A 16,975-nucleotide genomic window follows, 5' to 3' on the forward strand; every position below is an offset into this window, starting at 1 on the left:
CTGATTAGAAACCAATTTATAATAATATTAACATGTTATTAGAGTGGTGACGTCGTACTTATGTATGTTAAAGTCGTACGAGTGTCACTGAAATTTATTTACAATAATGTGTTGAATCGTTATAGTTTGACGTTATCGAGAAGAATATTATAATAGTAGGCTGAAGCCTGAAGGGATTTTATCATTTGTTTACGATAGGCCATATACAAAAGAAAAAGTGAGCAAGTTGATATATACTCCCTCCGTTTCTAAAAAATGTATGTTTTGGAAAAAAAATTTGTTTTAAAAAGATACATTTTTTACTTTTTCAATGTATGATTTTATGAAAAATTGTAAGTTTCAAAAAAATTAGTGGTGTTTATTGAATTTCTATTGACTTAAAGTTATGGAAAATTGTTATTCACAAAAAACAATGCATATTTAATGAGTTTTCTTAATATATGTGAAAAATCTAGAATATGCATCTTTTAAAAACAGAGGGAGTAGAAAATTAGAAGTAGAGCCGTGTGGAATCTGAAAGGCTGCGATTCTCTACCACCGTTAAGAGACGGGTGTTCATTACTTTTTTTATGGTATCTTATTCAACCTCATATTAGACCTAATAATCACCGGTATCAAATAATTTACAAATTCTTACCTATAAAAGTTTCATGAATTACGTTTTAATGTTGATGAAATTCTTTATTAGATTAATTTACATGCAAAACCATCGTTATTGTAGCTCTTAGTTATCTCAAAATTAACGATATTTTTTGTCAAAGGAATAGTATAGAGTTTTGCGGCCGGCTGAGGCAACGACCGGTGAGGGTACTTCGGACTTTCCAAAGGTCGGACTCATAACTAGTTGCACATCCTAGTCATTATGAAAACGACACGTGTCAATTGAAACCACTGAACCCATGACACGTTTGTAGGAGGGGACCACGTGAGACCTTGTGTGGGAGTTATCTTGTTCAGTCTCCCAAGACGTTAAGCAATATTAATGGGATCGCTAAGGACACGACAAGTGGTCAAGATAAGGGTTTGCGATAGTATTTTATTAATATTTTTACTGTTTCTATACTTCACCATGTCGTGCGATTTGTGATATTTTGCAACTTTTGGAATGGAATATGATAGTAGGACATAAACAGTTATGAAAACAGTGTTGGCAAAAGTTAAAGTTAAGATAGACAAGGGATGCACGATATAGCTGATCAAATATCTGAAACTAAATAGATAAATTGCCACAAATATCACATTCACATTATTTTTTCATGTTTATACTAATTACTTTTACTTCATTTTAATAAAATATAAAAGTATTTATATTCTAAAATTAACTAATTTAGACTTAAAGTTTAGAGTTAAAAAGTATGGTAGAATTTTTGAAATGTGAAATTTAAGATTCTAATAAATATATAAATAAATACTTAAAAAACTAGGTGTTTTGTCCGCACATGCAGGCATTATCTTCTTGTGAATAATTTTTGGTTTATGTCTTACTAATTCAAAAACTAATATAATAAATAATTATTAATGATTTAACAAAAAGTTAAATCAAACATCAATATATATATATATATATTTATATGATAAATATTTCTATCAAAATATATATGTTTATTATTGTGATAATTTTTAAAGCACTTATATATTAGCAATATTTTTGATATATTAATATTTAATTATAAATGGTTCTATATCTTAATAATTATCTTATTTATTTTTAAAAATATATGTTTTTATTTGATATTTTTTCATATTAGTTTATAATCAATTAGCTAATATAACTTATAATCTATTATTATTAATATACAATTTTTTTAAATTATATATCAAGCAAAAATATCTAAAATCATGGAGAATACGACACACAAACAAAATCAGTTTTTGATTGATTAATATTTAATTAGAAATTGTTCTATGTCTTAATCTCTTATAAGAATAAAAAAAGATTCAGATAACAACAAAAAAAAATATAAAATTATCTTATTTAATTTTTTTTTAATTTTGATAATTTATCATATTAATTTATAATCAATTTATTAATATAAAATATAATCCATTATTATTAAAATAATAATTCATTTTAATTATATAATTAACTTTTAAAAGCACTTATATATTTGAAGTATTTTATAAAAATATTTTGATTGATTAATATGTAATTATAATTTCTTTATATCTTAATGTTTATAATAAAATATTATTTCAGATAACAACAAAATAATATGTATAAGATTTATAGTATAGAAAATATTTTTTTTTTTATTTTGATCATTTATCATATTAATTTATAATCAATTAGGTAATATGAAATACAATATAATATTATTAATATAAAATTTGTTTTAATTATATAATAAGTCAAATACCAAAAATTATGGAGAACATGACACATAAGCAATTTTCAAACAGAATTTTTGATTTTCAAAGAAAAAAACAATTGAAAAAAAAAATTCCAAAAAAAATTCAAAAAAAAAGAATTATAAAAAGTTCGAATTTGAAAATGTATAATTCGAAAACATAAAAAATATTTTTTTATTTATTTAAATAATGATTTATTATATATATAGATAACATGAGTATAAGAATCTTTCGCCACTTAATAAAGAATATATTTTTGAAAATATCCTTTTAGTGGTGGTAAAGATGAAAAGTGGTAACATGAAAGTTGTAAACATAGAATTTTCCCAACTAAATACCTTCATTATGATGATAGCTGAAATATCCACAGTGCATATAAATATGCTACTCACCTCTACCAAAATAGTTGTATGGTTCAAATTTGATAGAATATAAAACACCTAAAAGAGACGAGAGGGAAAATAAACAGCGCAAAACCTTGTAAACAATTAGAAAGGATAAGTTACGATTTCCCTAAGGCTCTTATTCAGTTATTCGTGGAACTCACTAATTAAGTACTACTCTTAGACGGTGTTGGCAATATTGTCTTGTAGTATCAGTTCCATTAACCCATCATATTTTTAAAAATTATTTTCAGGATTATGTTTAGTTAGCCACTTCCTTCATACATGGGCACACTACAAAAGGTAGACACGGATAGCTTGCAGCATAGAGACAGACGCACACACATATAAATACAACCTTGTGATATGTATTGATGCTTATATCTTAATCTTCTTCTGTGCTAAGATCATTTATGGTCCGTGGGTTTCTATCTTCTAAGAGATTCACAAAATATATCAGCTAATTCTATAGGCCACGCCGAATTCGTTTCATGCGCCACAGGAAATATATGTGTACCTTTATATTGACAGTATAATGTGTGATACATCCGTATCATGAAAAACTAGTTTCAACAGTGAATACAAACATCGAGTCTGTAAAGTGACGTTTGTGGCCCGAGAATTTGCTTCTGTCGACTAAAAGTTTTTTTGTTCCTTGGATGAAACGAAGACAATCGATCAATTTCATAAGAATCATCTTCTACCGTTAACGCTTGCATAAATTTATATAAAATGTTCGTCTATAAACCACATCGAGTCAATATATTGACTTATAAACACTATTTTATTATTTTTTGTATTTTGTATTTATAAAACACTTTTTGATTTATAAACACTATTTTATTATTTTTTGTATTTATAAAAACTATTTTGTATTTATAAAAAGATGATTTCATATCTATAAAAATATTTATATTTATTAAAACTAATTTTGTATTTATAAAACATTTTTTTAATTTATAAACACTATTTTATTATTTTTTGTATTTATAAAAACTATTTTGTATTTATAAAAAGATGATTTCATATTTATAAAAATATTTATATTTATTAAAACTAATTTTGTATTTATAAAACATTTTTTTTATTTATAAAAACTATTTTATTATTTTTTGTATTTTAAATATGTTTTCTATTTCAATTTTAATTTTATATTTTCGAATTTTAATTTAAAAAAATAAATTTATAATTTTTTTTTTAATTTTGGAAATATTCCGAAGAAATGTATCCCTCGGGATATTCCGACGACATCTTCCTCGGAATATTCTGAGGACTTTCCGACGAACTTGTGGTCCTCGGAATTTTCTTGGAAATTCATTTCCTCGGAATTCCGTCGGAAATTTCCGAGGGATTTCCGAAGAAAAATGAATTTTCGAGGATTTTTTTCGTCGGTATGTCGTCGGAATAGCGTTATTCCAACGACATACCGACGATTTTTTCCCTCAGTATGCCACTGTTTTTTTGTAGTGATAAATGAAACGAGTTCCAAATAAATTTTAGGGAAATTAGGGGACATGTGCATAGCATGGAAAATATTAAGTCTATGCACATAACAAGTTGATGGCTATGATATTGTCTATATATTATGTATTAATGACAAAACTATCATGTGCGTGTGTTTCATTAACCACATGATTTTTTTTTTGATAGTTTGTTTGTTATGGTAAGAATTTACAAATAAACCAAACTCATATATGACTCACCTAAAGAATGAAATAATGAAGAAGAGTCGTTGAGTATAAACAGTAACGACGACGGCTCCAACAATAGTGGTAAACGGAGATCGGTGGTGGTTTCGTTCATATCAATTGAATGCAGCAATGATCAATACGTGAGGTTAATGAACGAACTGTTAATTCACTTTGATTGCTACATACATGATAAATTTTGGAGAAGATAAACAGTTACTATCGCGATACACTATTATATTTTAATAGGAAACATAAAATAGAACATAAATATGTTTCATTTTTTTTAAGTGTTTTTATTAAGTTCTATTTTATTAGAGAAACATTCAAGTGATTAATGATTTATGATTATATCATATGTATTCTTACACTTTCTGGATCTTATTAATAACTCTCCCTCCCTCCCTCTTTAATACACTGTGAAATAATTTCATATGTACAAAAGTTTGTGGTTGTGTCGAGTATTTCATGCTATGTCATAATCATGTATAATATAGTCACATAGTAGATGAAATCCATTCTTGTAACTAATTAATTCATTTTTGTGACTGGCTATACTATATGGTATGTAGTATAATCTTAATTTTGGAGTGTCAACAACATCACGTGCAAGCCCGTCTCAATGTTAATTTAGGTTTTGAGCTGAAAAAATATTAGGGTCTTTTTTTTAAAAGAAAAACAGAGAAATTGGGCTCTTTTATGTAAAAAAATAATAAATTTGATAAATTTTGGGTCTTAATCTAAACTTAAAAATTAGAAAAATTGTAATGGATCCTGTGCAAATGCACTTCCAGCACAGGGCCAGAGCCGGGTCTGATCACATGCACGCGTTTAAAGGGAGATTTCAGTTATATTTGTGTGCAAATTGTCTCATCCGTCGAATATAACTATAAAATCGTTATATTTTTTGTCATCAAAAACAGACTCATATTTCCTCTGTTATAAATATTGAGCAAATTCACCATAAATTTTATCTGCGGGAATAAATTTTTAAAGAAGTTAACATAAAAAGGCATATGATGATATGATTGGCTGGAAACACAAACACACAAGACTTCTACAACGGATGAAAGGACAACGGACGTGTTTGAGATGTTAAGGTGAAAATTAGAAGATAATAAACAAATCAAGAACCAAAGGACGAGACACGATCGAGGACCGAGACATGCATGAAGTTAATCAGTTATCGTTTATTAGTAGTTCATACGTAAGGCCATTGCTGGCCTATTTGGGCCAGATAATTAATGGGCCCTTATGAGCCCAATTTATGGCTCCTCCAAAATGATGAACATGTTTAGAAAAGACGTGAGTGAGGTATCATCACGAATTTATATAGGCAGAATTAGGAATACTTTTGGTAAAGGAACAAGACGTGTGAACAAGTCCTGTACACGCGATAGTTTAATTTGTTTCGATGATGTATGGTTGTTAATAACTTCGAATTGGTCGGGTAAACATGTGAACATCGACACTTAATTATACGACATATCGCGTTTCACATTGATTTTATGTCCCCTAATTATGAATTTTAATACTGCATATTCGTCATATCGATTTGATTCGTGAAGACGATCTTCTCTCGTGTGGATTTCTTGTGAATAGTTTTATGCACACGAAGTTGCTGGAACAACGTGAGAACATGATCGTTTAGTCATCGGACAGGTGTGACCGTATTGGCTCACACACTGACACACAAGTAAAATCAGTTATTATCATACACACATGTTCATACCAGTGTTACACATTTAAGCAATCTATCTTTCCAAATAAACAAATATTGAACAAAATAAAATAGATTTATGGATCTTACAATCAATCTTCTTTATTTAAATTCATATCTTAAATTCTATCTGTCATATGAGAAACTTAAAACTTTATTTTGTGTACCAGAGATTTCATGTCCGGTTTATAGTAATTAATAGTTGCAGCTAAATTATTATATTTAGATCTTTATTGATATCTTATATATATGTTGAGGATATTTTCATATGCTTATTCGCTAATTGTAGAAATGTACTAAACACCGACAAAAATAAAATTAAACACCGTTTGAAGACAAATGAGTACGATAAGTACGTTTTACTTAACATCAATCAATATTTCTCTGAACATTACTGAAAGTCTAATTATTGGCCAATGTCCAATATATAGGGCTATAGACTAACGAAAGTCCCACATGATCGATTCATATCGCGGAGAATAAATGACATTATTTAAGAGAACATTATTATCTGTTTAATTTATTTTTATTTTCTACAAGTCCTATTAGGGATGTTGAACATTATAATTCATAACTGAACTGAAAACTGGATCAAACTAAATAAATGATCAGAGTCTTGGTATAGCTAGATTTAATAGACTTCACTAAAAATGAACAGACTGACAACATCAAATTTTCGGTTTTGTTGCAGTTTGTGTGTTTATGTCTAGTTTAGATATTGAAAGATGAAATACAATTGTTATTTTGTACACCAGAAACTATGATAAAGATATATTTTCAAAGTTTTTGTTATGACGGTTAAGTTTTTGTTTGTTCATTTTTTTAGTGTTCACGGAAATATAACGTGTTCTTGCTATAATTTATGAATGCTTAGTCAAAAAAAAAGTTTTTGTTGCCATATAGAAAGGCAACCTATAATTAGGATTTTAAAGTAAATTAAAATTACGATGAAAAGAGCGAGCTGAATTCTAACTAAATTGACCCAAAACCCCACCCCCTTAAAGTAATAATAATATACATACATGTCAAAGCCATTACTATTGGCGCGTTGTATACCAAAAAGAAAATGAGAATATGGTACCGTAGGTCGTAGGATGTGCGGTATTGTTTGTTTGACCGTATGTGTAAGTTCAACTCCAAACTTCGAAGTTTGGCAAGTTACTCGGTCGTCGCATTCAGAAAATGTATCAAATATTAAATGTTGAAGTTGAAGTACTGCAAAATTGTTTTAGAAAATGTTCAATTTAAATCACGAGTTCTCTGTGTATATGTAGCAACGTCTACTGAATAAGTCAACGTGTGAACACGTGATGCCTGATTCATTTTAGCATATGGCTTTCGACCCGTTCGAGTTTCCCTCGTTGAGTGGAGATATTAAATACATTAGGCAGGTCCATGTTGAACAAAAATGTAACGCTCCGATTGTCCGGGACTAATTCCATGTGCCATCCATGCATGCTTATTCGGTTCCTGGGTCTTATCCCTTCCAATGGCTAGTGCTTAATTAATTTTCTTTATTAACCATGTAATCACGACATGATCTTTTCTTATGTTTTGGATTCACTCGCACGATATCGCGAATCACTTTCCGATAGGTCTTCTATTCTTTTATTACTTCAGCACAAACACGCTTAACCCTGGAATTCTAAATGGATGTGCGACAGAAACAATAAGTACAATTTGGTGACATAGATAACCAAATAAATTTTCTTAAATCTTTTCATATACCACAAATCGGGAGATTACAGAAAAAGTACGATAAATAGCTTACTAAGGATTATCACTGCAAGCTTTCTGTTTTCTTTTGGTTTAACTGTTTAAGGTTAGCCTAGAAGTGATATACCAAATAACTCACACATATGTCGGGCAAATATTTCCTACTCCCTCTGTTTTTAAAAGATGCATATTCTAGACTTTTTATATATATTAAGAAAACTAATTAAATATGCATTGTTTTTTTGTGAATAACAATTTTTCATAACTTTTAGTCAATAGAAATTCAATAAACACCATTAATTTTTTTGAAACTTACAATTTTTCATAAAATACATTGAAAAAGTAAAAAATGTATCTTTTTAAAACAATTTTTTTTTCCAGAACATACATCTTTTAGGAATGAAGCGGAGTATTTTTTTTACGTAAAAATCGAATCAGATGATTTAAAAACATATTATTTTTGAGACTCCAGGAATTCGACGGTATCCCAAAATTCAGTGGTTGTCCACACTGCCGGTTGTTTAATCAATATATATATGTTTAATGAAATGAGAGATTTTTTTTTTTTGAATAAATGAAATGAGAGATTAATGCAGCACAGCTAATAAATTGATGAGTGTATTAGAAATTTTGTATTAGGTGGTCTTATTAAGTTAATAAATTACGTACTGTCATAAGTTTTGTAACGATGGGGCTTATTCTATGCCTTACCACTGCAAGTTTCCTTTTTTTTAAGGTTTAAAACCAATAAGTCATACACCAAAAATAGCAAAACTCATATTTTAGTGGGGGAAGGAAACATTTGTTTAATTGTTTAAGTAAGATCAAAGGTTGTAATGATGTGTTGATGACTTCGTACGTGCATGAAACTAGTAATTTAAATAAATTACGATATCTGTTTCAATAAAATAAAGATCTGCATGGGTAAAATAAATTGCCGTATAGTTAGCTCGTACGTTACAGTTTACATATTCAAATGCAAGTTGCGATATACAGTAATACAGACTTTCTCAGGTCACTTCTTATGACTAGCGAGTACGCGACCAGGAGTCGCGTGACGCGTACCACGTCATTGCTGACTTAGTTTTTCTATTTTGTATGTTTTTTCTTGAAATTAAAATGGTCCGATATAGATTTTTAAAAAATGTAACAACAGTCATCAAATTCAAAAGAAGAGGCTGATAAGAAGGTATTGCTATGCATAAGCACATGACCACAAGTATAGTATAATTACTTATACGATCTGTATATGTGGGTAAATTTTTGAATGCGTGTTGTATGAAATAAATATTGAGTATTTATAGAAACTAAATAACTCATCAAGAGAGAGAAATAATTGGGAGTAATTAGGGCATGCAAAAAGCAAAGTTAATTAGCTTATGACTTGGGAGGCACACTGTAATTAAAGTTTTATAAAATATACTCCCTCTGTTTTTAAAAGATGCATATTCTAGATTTTTCACATATATTAAGAAAACTCATTAAATATGCATTGTTTTTTGTGAATAACAATTTTCCATAACTTTAAGCCAATAGAAATTCAATAAACACCACTAATTTTTTTGAAACTTACAATTTTTCATAAAATCATACATTGAAAAAGTAAAAAATGTATCTTTTTAAAACAAATTTTTTTTCCAAAACATACATTTTTTAGAAACGGAGGGAGTACTATTAAGTGTCCTTTTACTATAGACAGACCACTGACAAAGCTAGGGGACCTAACCGTACGTGTCATCTAACGGTTCAAACCGTAACCAGATTAATAATTCCAAATTGATAAAACCGGTTTAGATAACTCACCTTGTCTTCGTCTTCCTTCTTCTATTTATAAGCAGACTATGACCAACTCTGTTATACGCGTCGTATCTACATTCGTGAATCTTTCTTTGTCTCAAACTTCTTCTTCAAGTTTTCTCACATCAATCGCAATGGGAATCTGCGTGTCGTTTCACCGGAGAGACTCCGATTCTCCCCCGACGGTGAAGATCGTGTCGGTTAACGGCGATCTCCGGGAGTACCATGTTCCGGTGCTAGCGTCTCAGGTCCTGGAGGCAGAATCAGCGGCTGCTTCGTCTTCGTCGTCTTCCTCTAGGCCTTCCTCTTACTTCATCTGCGATTCGGATTCTCTCCTCTACGACGACTTCATACCGGCGATCAAGCTCGAAGAGCCGCTTCAGGCTGAGCAGATCTACTTCGTTCTTCCAGTCTCCAAGCGGCAGAACCGTCTAACGGCGTCGGACATGGCGGCTCTCGCCGTTAAAGCAAGCGTCGCGATACAAAACTCCGTCGGGAAAGAGTCTCGCAGGCGTAAGAAAGTTAGAATCTCTCCGATCATGATGCTGACTCAGCCTAACGATAACGCTGGTAACGGAAAAGCAAGCGAGTCGACGACGGTTCGGAAGGGAAGACCGTTACTGAATAAAACGGCTCCGTTTAAGGCTTCGAGCGGTTATAACCGGTCCGGTTCGGTACGTAACTTGAAAAAATATACTTCTAAACGAGCAAAGCTGGCGGTTCGATCCTTTAGGCTCAAACTTTCAACTATCTACGAAGGCACGGTGGTGTAGGTTTTAATTTTTGCGAGGAACAAACAAATCAGAAAATAATTGAAATCAGTATTAGAAGCATAATAGTTCTTGCAGGGTTTTTTTTGTTGTTGTGGTTACAAACTGATGATATAATCTTTTTTCCTTTTTGCTACTTTGATTGTTTGTTTGTTTGCTTGAATATTGTATATTTTGGGTCACGTATATGTTACCAAACAAATTGAATATGATTGGCGATGTTTCTATAATCAGACCGGAAGTGGTTGGGTTGCCTTGCATGATGGGATGTAGAAAAAATTACGTGAAACGTATAATCAAACGCCTTAACTTATTTAAGCTGAACATGTTTGGTGGGGTATAAGCTACAATCAATGAGAGATTACTAATTAAATATTTCCCAAGTTTCTTATGTAGTTATTCAAACTTTGAAATTATGTGCTATTCAATTATAGGATTCAAAGAATCTCATAATATTTTATATTACTGATTATAATATTTTAAAGGATAAGTTATGGTATGACTTTATATCGTCGATCAGCTAGCAAATCAAAATCATTCATTAATGATTACATTTAAATGATTTAATAGTATATTTTATAATCGAAGTAAATATGCTAGGTTAGGTATCGCATACCCAATTTCCTAAGATATCTCGTTAAATTCAATGTTTAATTTATCAATTCAATCATCTAACTAAATTACAATGTCAGAGCATCTCCAATGGTGAGCCTCACCAAAGAATCCTTAGGAATATTTAACAATTTTTTTTTTAAATAGTTAAGGATCATTATCCAAAATGTTAGTCCAATGATGAGTCTCAGTTATGGAATCCTTAGTAATTAAAAATTAATTTTTTTTAAAACTGAAATAAAATAATTTTATTTAGAACATAATTGAATAGAAAGATACAATATTTATTAATAGCTTTTTTAAATAGTTTTCAAGTTTCTATTGCATTTGTAATCTTTTAATCAATTTTAAAAGTGGTATTTACAAGTTATAATTTGTTTTTTCAATTTTTTTCAAGTTTCTATTACATTTCTAATCTGTTTTTAAGTTTCTATATCAAATTATACAAGTTTTGAACAAGAGGAAACAAGTTTATGAATGAAAAAAACCGAGGACTAAAAAGAACTTCTTGGAGTTTAACAAAAACAAGTTTTGAAAAGTACATAAACAAGTTTTAAGGTAAAAGGAAACAACTTCTCCGAGATACATAGCCAAATTCAAGTTTACAATAAGCAGTAGTACCAAAAGGAAAGAAAAGGAAACAAGTTCTGATAGAGACGAAAAGGAAACACTCCTAAATCACCCGTGAGCTAGAAGCAATGTCACCTGCAGAACAAGACATAACTAGTTAAAGCAGAAGCAATGTAGTAAAAGAAATAAAACAAGCAAGTTAATGAAGACTAACCATTCATTCTGCTCAAGTGTTTGATGAGTAGTTCAGCGCACTCTTTCCTTTCCGGACATACACACATCAACGGAGTTGTGTTCCTATCTCTAACCACATTGAAGACAAACAAGTCTCCTATGTTGCAATTGTTTTCTTCACAGAACTTTTTCCACCCTTTTCTTATGTAATACATGTCGTCTGCTTCGCTATATCGCAAACTCCCAGTCCATGAATTGCCCTCTTTGTTGACAAGTATAATCTCTTTGCATTGTTTGTTCAAAGCAGTACAAGTGGTTGCTTCGACAGGCAGGTACTGCGAACACATAACGTATGAGTAACTATGACTAACTAAATATGGTCTATACGTATGAGTATTGACTTACCAGTTTGTCTTCATGTATATTTGAAGCAGTGACTTCAGCCAAAAAACAGTAGTCGAATGAGAAAGAATGAGTATCATCCACGTCGGCTTCTTCCTTGATGCTGTGAGGATGTGTAAACTGAATCTCACAACAGCTCGGACCAAACGGAGTGACATGAAACACCATGTCTCCTTCGTGTTTGAAGATGAGAATGTCACCGATTCGAAGGTCATGTGCTGTCGTGAAATCTTTCCAACCTTCGGTGAGTCGCCTGCCTTCTTGTATCACTTTCCAAGTTTGATCAGAAGCGTCTGATCTTAGTTTCCATTTTTTCCCGTTCGTCTTCCCTTGTATGTGCTGTGAGAAGAAGCTTAGTGGTATTGTCTGCAAGTCAATACTGGCAAAGTTAAGCAAACACACAAAATGGGAACATATACGTAGGAGAAATAGAGAGAGTATGTTTACGACGCCGTTGTGGAAACCAGGAAGCAGAGGCTTCAAGAAATGAGGTTCTTGCGGATTCCCCATCTGGAATAAGAAGCAATCATCTAAGCAGTCAGACACGATAATTCAACCAAACATATTAACTAAGGCGCATGAAGACAGTCAAACAGCTAGATATAGCAAAACATATAATCTCTTTGTCTGTCCTCTTAACAATTCATGTGACAGGAACCTTCCAAAGTATCCGTAAGACAAGCAAAGTTAAGGCATTTCAGATTCAGATCAAAAGGAAGACTAGCTTATATAATCACCTCTGTGATTTGGAATTTAAAATATTACGAACCCAATGAAAGCGAACACATATCAAACCTAAAAGGTTGAGAAGTGATAATCATGCGGTTATCCAAATTATTTACTCCCAAATCGCTTAGAAATCCTAATAGATTCACTCTTTCAAAAAAAGAGAAGAAGATATACAGAAATCGATCAACAAGAACCCAAAAATCCTCAATTCCAGTGAAAACCAAACCCTAATTAGAAACGGAAAATTTCCCAAATCGTTTCAAATCTCACAGCCGATTCCTACACAAGAACATAAAGAAGAAGAACCCTAATAAAAATCACAAATCGTTGTAGAAAGACATTGATTTACCTTGATGGCTCGAGGAGATCGAATCGCATAAACCGTCGCCTTTTCCTTTTTTTTTTTCTTTTCTACGCGAATAATTTCATTTTTTTTTCTTCGTGCACGTTTACTCTTCGACCGGTCCAATACGAAGCTGCCACGTCCTTACGGATTCGATCCGTTAAGCCCTTCTCTACGGACTGCTCTTTCCCAGTATCACACTCTTTTATTAATTTTTTATTCTAATGCTGCAGTTATGGATTTATATGAACCCGGCGCTGTGGATGCTCTCACCTAGGCTTTTGATGAAGAAGTCCTTTAGTTTGCTTACTTCTCTACTTATATATGCTATAATTAAGTTTTCAACAACCAAATAACCAACTTACTGCAAAAAAGGCAAGGAACACATAATATGTTTTCGAAAAGTTGAAACTAAATTATAATCCATGTGTTTCATAACTAAATTATAATCCATGTAGTTATTAGTATATAAGTTGCAAAAGACCTTTTTGTTTGCTTACTTCTCTACTGTTCTACTTAAAGTTCAAATAAATTGTAAGCGAATTTTAAGTGATACATTTCTTTAAATATATAGATTTTAGATAAATTCAAAAGCGTTATATGAAACAGTTACTAATTGACGTTTTTAGGGTTTGATATAGATATGTGGTATTAATTAATGAGATCGTTTTCCATTAAACATTTTAAAGTTGATCAGATTAAATTTTTTTTGCCCCGAAGCTATACTCAATTATTTTATAAATTTGACCCACAAGTTGTATTTTAATATGATGTATGTCCAAGCTTAACTTTCATAGCATGCATATTTATAATACGTTAACTGTAAAATCCAGAAGTCAGTGTAAGTTTTTAGAAGTTTCAATATACTGTCGAGTTGTTCTGGCGTGTGCAACCCGTACACTAAATAAATAATCAGTATGATAAAAACTAAAATCAAACGTCAAATAAAGAGTGCGGTATAAAGAAAAATATCTGTACAAAATATATTCACTGACTGATTCCAAAAGAAGACGTGAAGTGAATAGCATATAGATTCCACTGTAGGACCATGACTTTTGTAAAAGGAAATTAACGGTAATACCATGCATATGGTTTGATATCGCTTTTTCAACATCGTGGGTGCTGAATTGGAGATTGGTGTGAACGTTAAGAGTAAAATATTACTTTTCTGCTCTGAAAAATAGTAATCCTCCCATGCCCGGCAATTTTTCGACAGTGACATGCTATATATATAAGGAGGCTAAGATGTGATTAAATATATCCATAATTATTTTGCAACAATTAAATATTACTACACTATATAACAGTGTTATATATAGATCATTTTCAGTAATACTTCCAAAGTTCCAATAGGCCCGTCTTAATGAAAAGAAAGTTAAATTGTACGATTATCATTATTTTTGGTTAAAAACTTAATATCAATGATATTCCTTTTTTTTTTACAGACATACATCATCCATCAATCGGAGGACAGTATGAAAACAAAGATACATTGTTGAAAAGTTGGTACGCAATACTAAAAGAGAGAAACAGACATAAAACAATCATTAAACAATGAAATATTAAAGGAATGTGAAGTGGAAGTCACCAACCTACAAAGTGAGATAACTGGGGATGTGCCATAATCAAATTTTCAGGGAGCTGTGCTAACTGGGGATGGCCGGTCGAGATATATCAGTTTATTGTAGAGAGTTTACTGAATGTTTCGAACAATTTACTCTAAAACTCAGCTAGACTATTGCATAGAGAAGAAGTTTGCACGCAAGTTTCCAAATGAGAATGAATTGTGTTTCCAACATATATGATATGTATTTCAAATTTCGTTTTATTATATCATCGAAATAAATTATATCACGGGTAATTGCAATAACCCTAAAATGATCATCGTGATCATATTAGTAGCTATAACAATATGCCTATAATGTTATAAAATTCAGCAATGAAACAAATAATATAAAAATATAAGTAGGTCCTTAATTTTTGTTAGTGTGTCCCTAACAGAGAGAGACGGGTCTATGTTGCAACGTATGATTAGTTGGTATGCACCAAACAAATTGGTATGTAAAGAAAGTCATTAGACGAAAGACCAAATGGACCGCATGTTTTTTTTTTCTTCTTCAGCTCGTTAGATAGAAAGTCAACTCTCCTACGTTTTTAAAATTTTTTTCCTCCCTTTATTCAATTAGATTTTGTCTTGCTGAGACCCTACACGAGATTCGAGTGATTCAATGAATACGTTAACTTTCAGTTATATACTTTTTTTTCAATTATATATTTGTATTTCCCCAAACTAATTTCGAATAGTTCCCTCCATTGACCAAAGTACTACTCCTTCTGTTTTTTTATATAAGTCGTTTTATATCTATGCACGTAGATTAAAAAAACCATTAATTTCTTATATTTTCTAAACAAAAACATCATTAATTATTTACCTAACCACAATTGAACCAATAGAAAAATAAAAGATATATTACCATTGGTCATACAACATTAATTACTAATAAATTTTACATAAAAAACCGAAAACGACATATAATTTGGAACAAAAAAGTTTCTCTACAACGACTTATATTAAAAAACGGAGGGAGTATATAATAAAATACTAGATTTTGACCCGCGCTTGGAAAGCGCGGAGTTGTTGGATTATATTATAATACAAAATTTTATTATACTGAAAAACATAATTTTTAGCAGCTATATAATCTATAAATTAGTTTATTTGAGATTTTATATGTACACTTTTACGTAAGTTTCTTTTCGACATGAGAATTATATCCGGATCAAAAAAATAAGCTAAACCGACCCAAAATTATAGGTTAGTTCAGGTCCAGAGAAGATAACCTATTGTGTTTTATTAACCCGCATGTCTTTGTTTGAGTCCGGATCCTACCCTAGACCCGATCATAAATATGTGTTTATTAGGTATATTTGGATATTTCGAATATGTTTCCGGTATTATGGATATTTTTTTTAAGTTTTTGGTTTACGATTAGAGTTTTGATTTCAGGTAAATTTTTCAAATTAAAAAAAAATGGGTATTTGGATAAAATTTTGGGTATTTTCCAGTTCATCGTGTTAGATTTTGAATAAGATTTTAAATTTTTAGGTATTTAAATTTTTTTGGTATTTGTTTGGAGTTTCAAATACTTTTCGTATTTTAGATATTTTTCAGATTTTTTATATATTTCGAATTCTTTTAGGATCTTAAATACCCGAACAGATGTGGACACATTACGTCCATATCAGGTCAAACAACTTTTTGATATAGATTTTTAACGTTATTGTACAAAAACATGGTTGATGAAATATTTTTCTGAGTAAAGGTATCATAAGAAATAATATTAAGATCTGTTAAAAATATTTAAAATATTGTATGTTCAGAATGATTAATGTATTATCAGAAAAATAATAAATAGTTATACATAACTCCAACAACTTTTTTATATTAGATTTTTTAAAACTCTTTCCCTTTTAATCGTATTGATTCGTTTTAAGTGAAAAGTATATAAAAGTATAATATCTAAACAAATAATTTTCAAAATCTTGAATAATCAATACTGATATCGTGAAGTCGGGTTAGCTTTAATAGAACCAATGAATTTTTTCATTTTTGTGAAGGTAATATGAATATTCAGAAAAATCATTTTTAAATATGAAAATATTATCAAACTATAGACGGTTGAAAGTTTAGTATATGATATGAGATTTTAGTGGAAAAGTTT

At 30.5% G+C, this 16,975-nt stretch overlaps 2 protein-coding genes across 2 annotated transcripts; one reads left to right on the forward strand and one right to left on the reverse strand.

The window, feature by feature from the left end:
* Positions 1 to 9,480: 9,480 nt before the first annotated feature.
* LOC103872896 lies at positions 9,481 to 10,653 on the forward strand. Its single transcript, XM_009151334.3, has one exon. The coding sequence runs from the start codon at positions 9,698 to 9,700 to the stop codon at positions 10,424 to 10,426; it is 729 nt and encodes a 242-aa protein (XP_009149582.1). The 5' UTR covers positions 9,481 to 9,697; the 3' UTR covers positions 10,427 to 10,653.
* An 853-nt stretch (positions 10,654 to 11,506) lies between these two features.
* On the reverse strand, positions 11,507 to 15,777 carry LOC103872960 (B3 domain-containing protein REM7). The gene is made up of 3 exons (XM_033273311.1): positions 12,185 to 15,777; positions 11,820 to 12,114; positions 11,507 to 11,740 (listed from the first exon to the last, which is right to left on the reverse strand). The coding sequence occupies exons 1-3, from the start codon at positions 12,689 to 12,691 to the stop codon at positions 11,709 to 11,711; spliced, it is 834 nt and encodes a 277-aa protein (XP_033129202.1). The 5' UTR covers positions 12,692 to 15,777; the 3' UTR covers positions 11,507 to 11,708.
* Between the last annotated feature and the right edge of the window lie 1,198 nt (positions 15,778 to 16,975).

Source organism: Brassica rapa, chromosome A06, assembly GCF_000309985.2.
Source record: "Brassica rapa cultivar Chiifu-401-42 chromosome A06, CAAS_Brap_v3.01, whole genome shotgun sequence".
Lineage (NCBI taxonomy): Eukaryota > Viridiplantae > Streptophyta > Magnoliopsida > Brassicales > Brassicaceae > Brassica > Brassica rapa.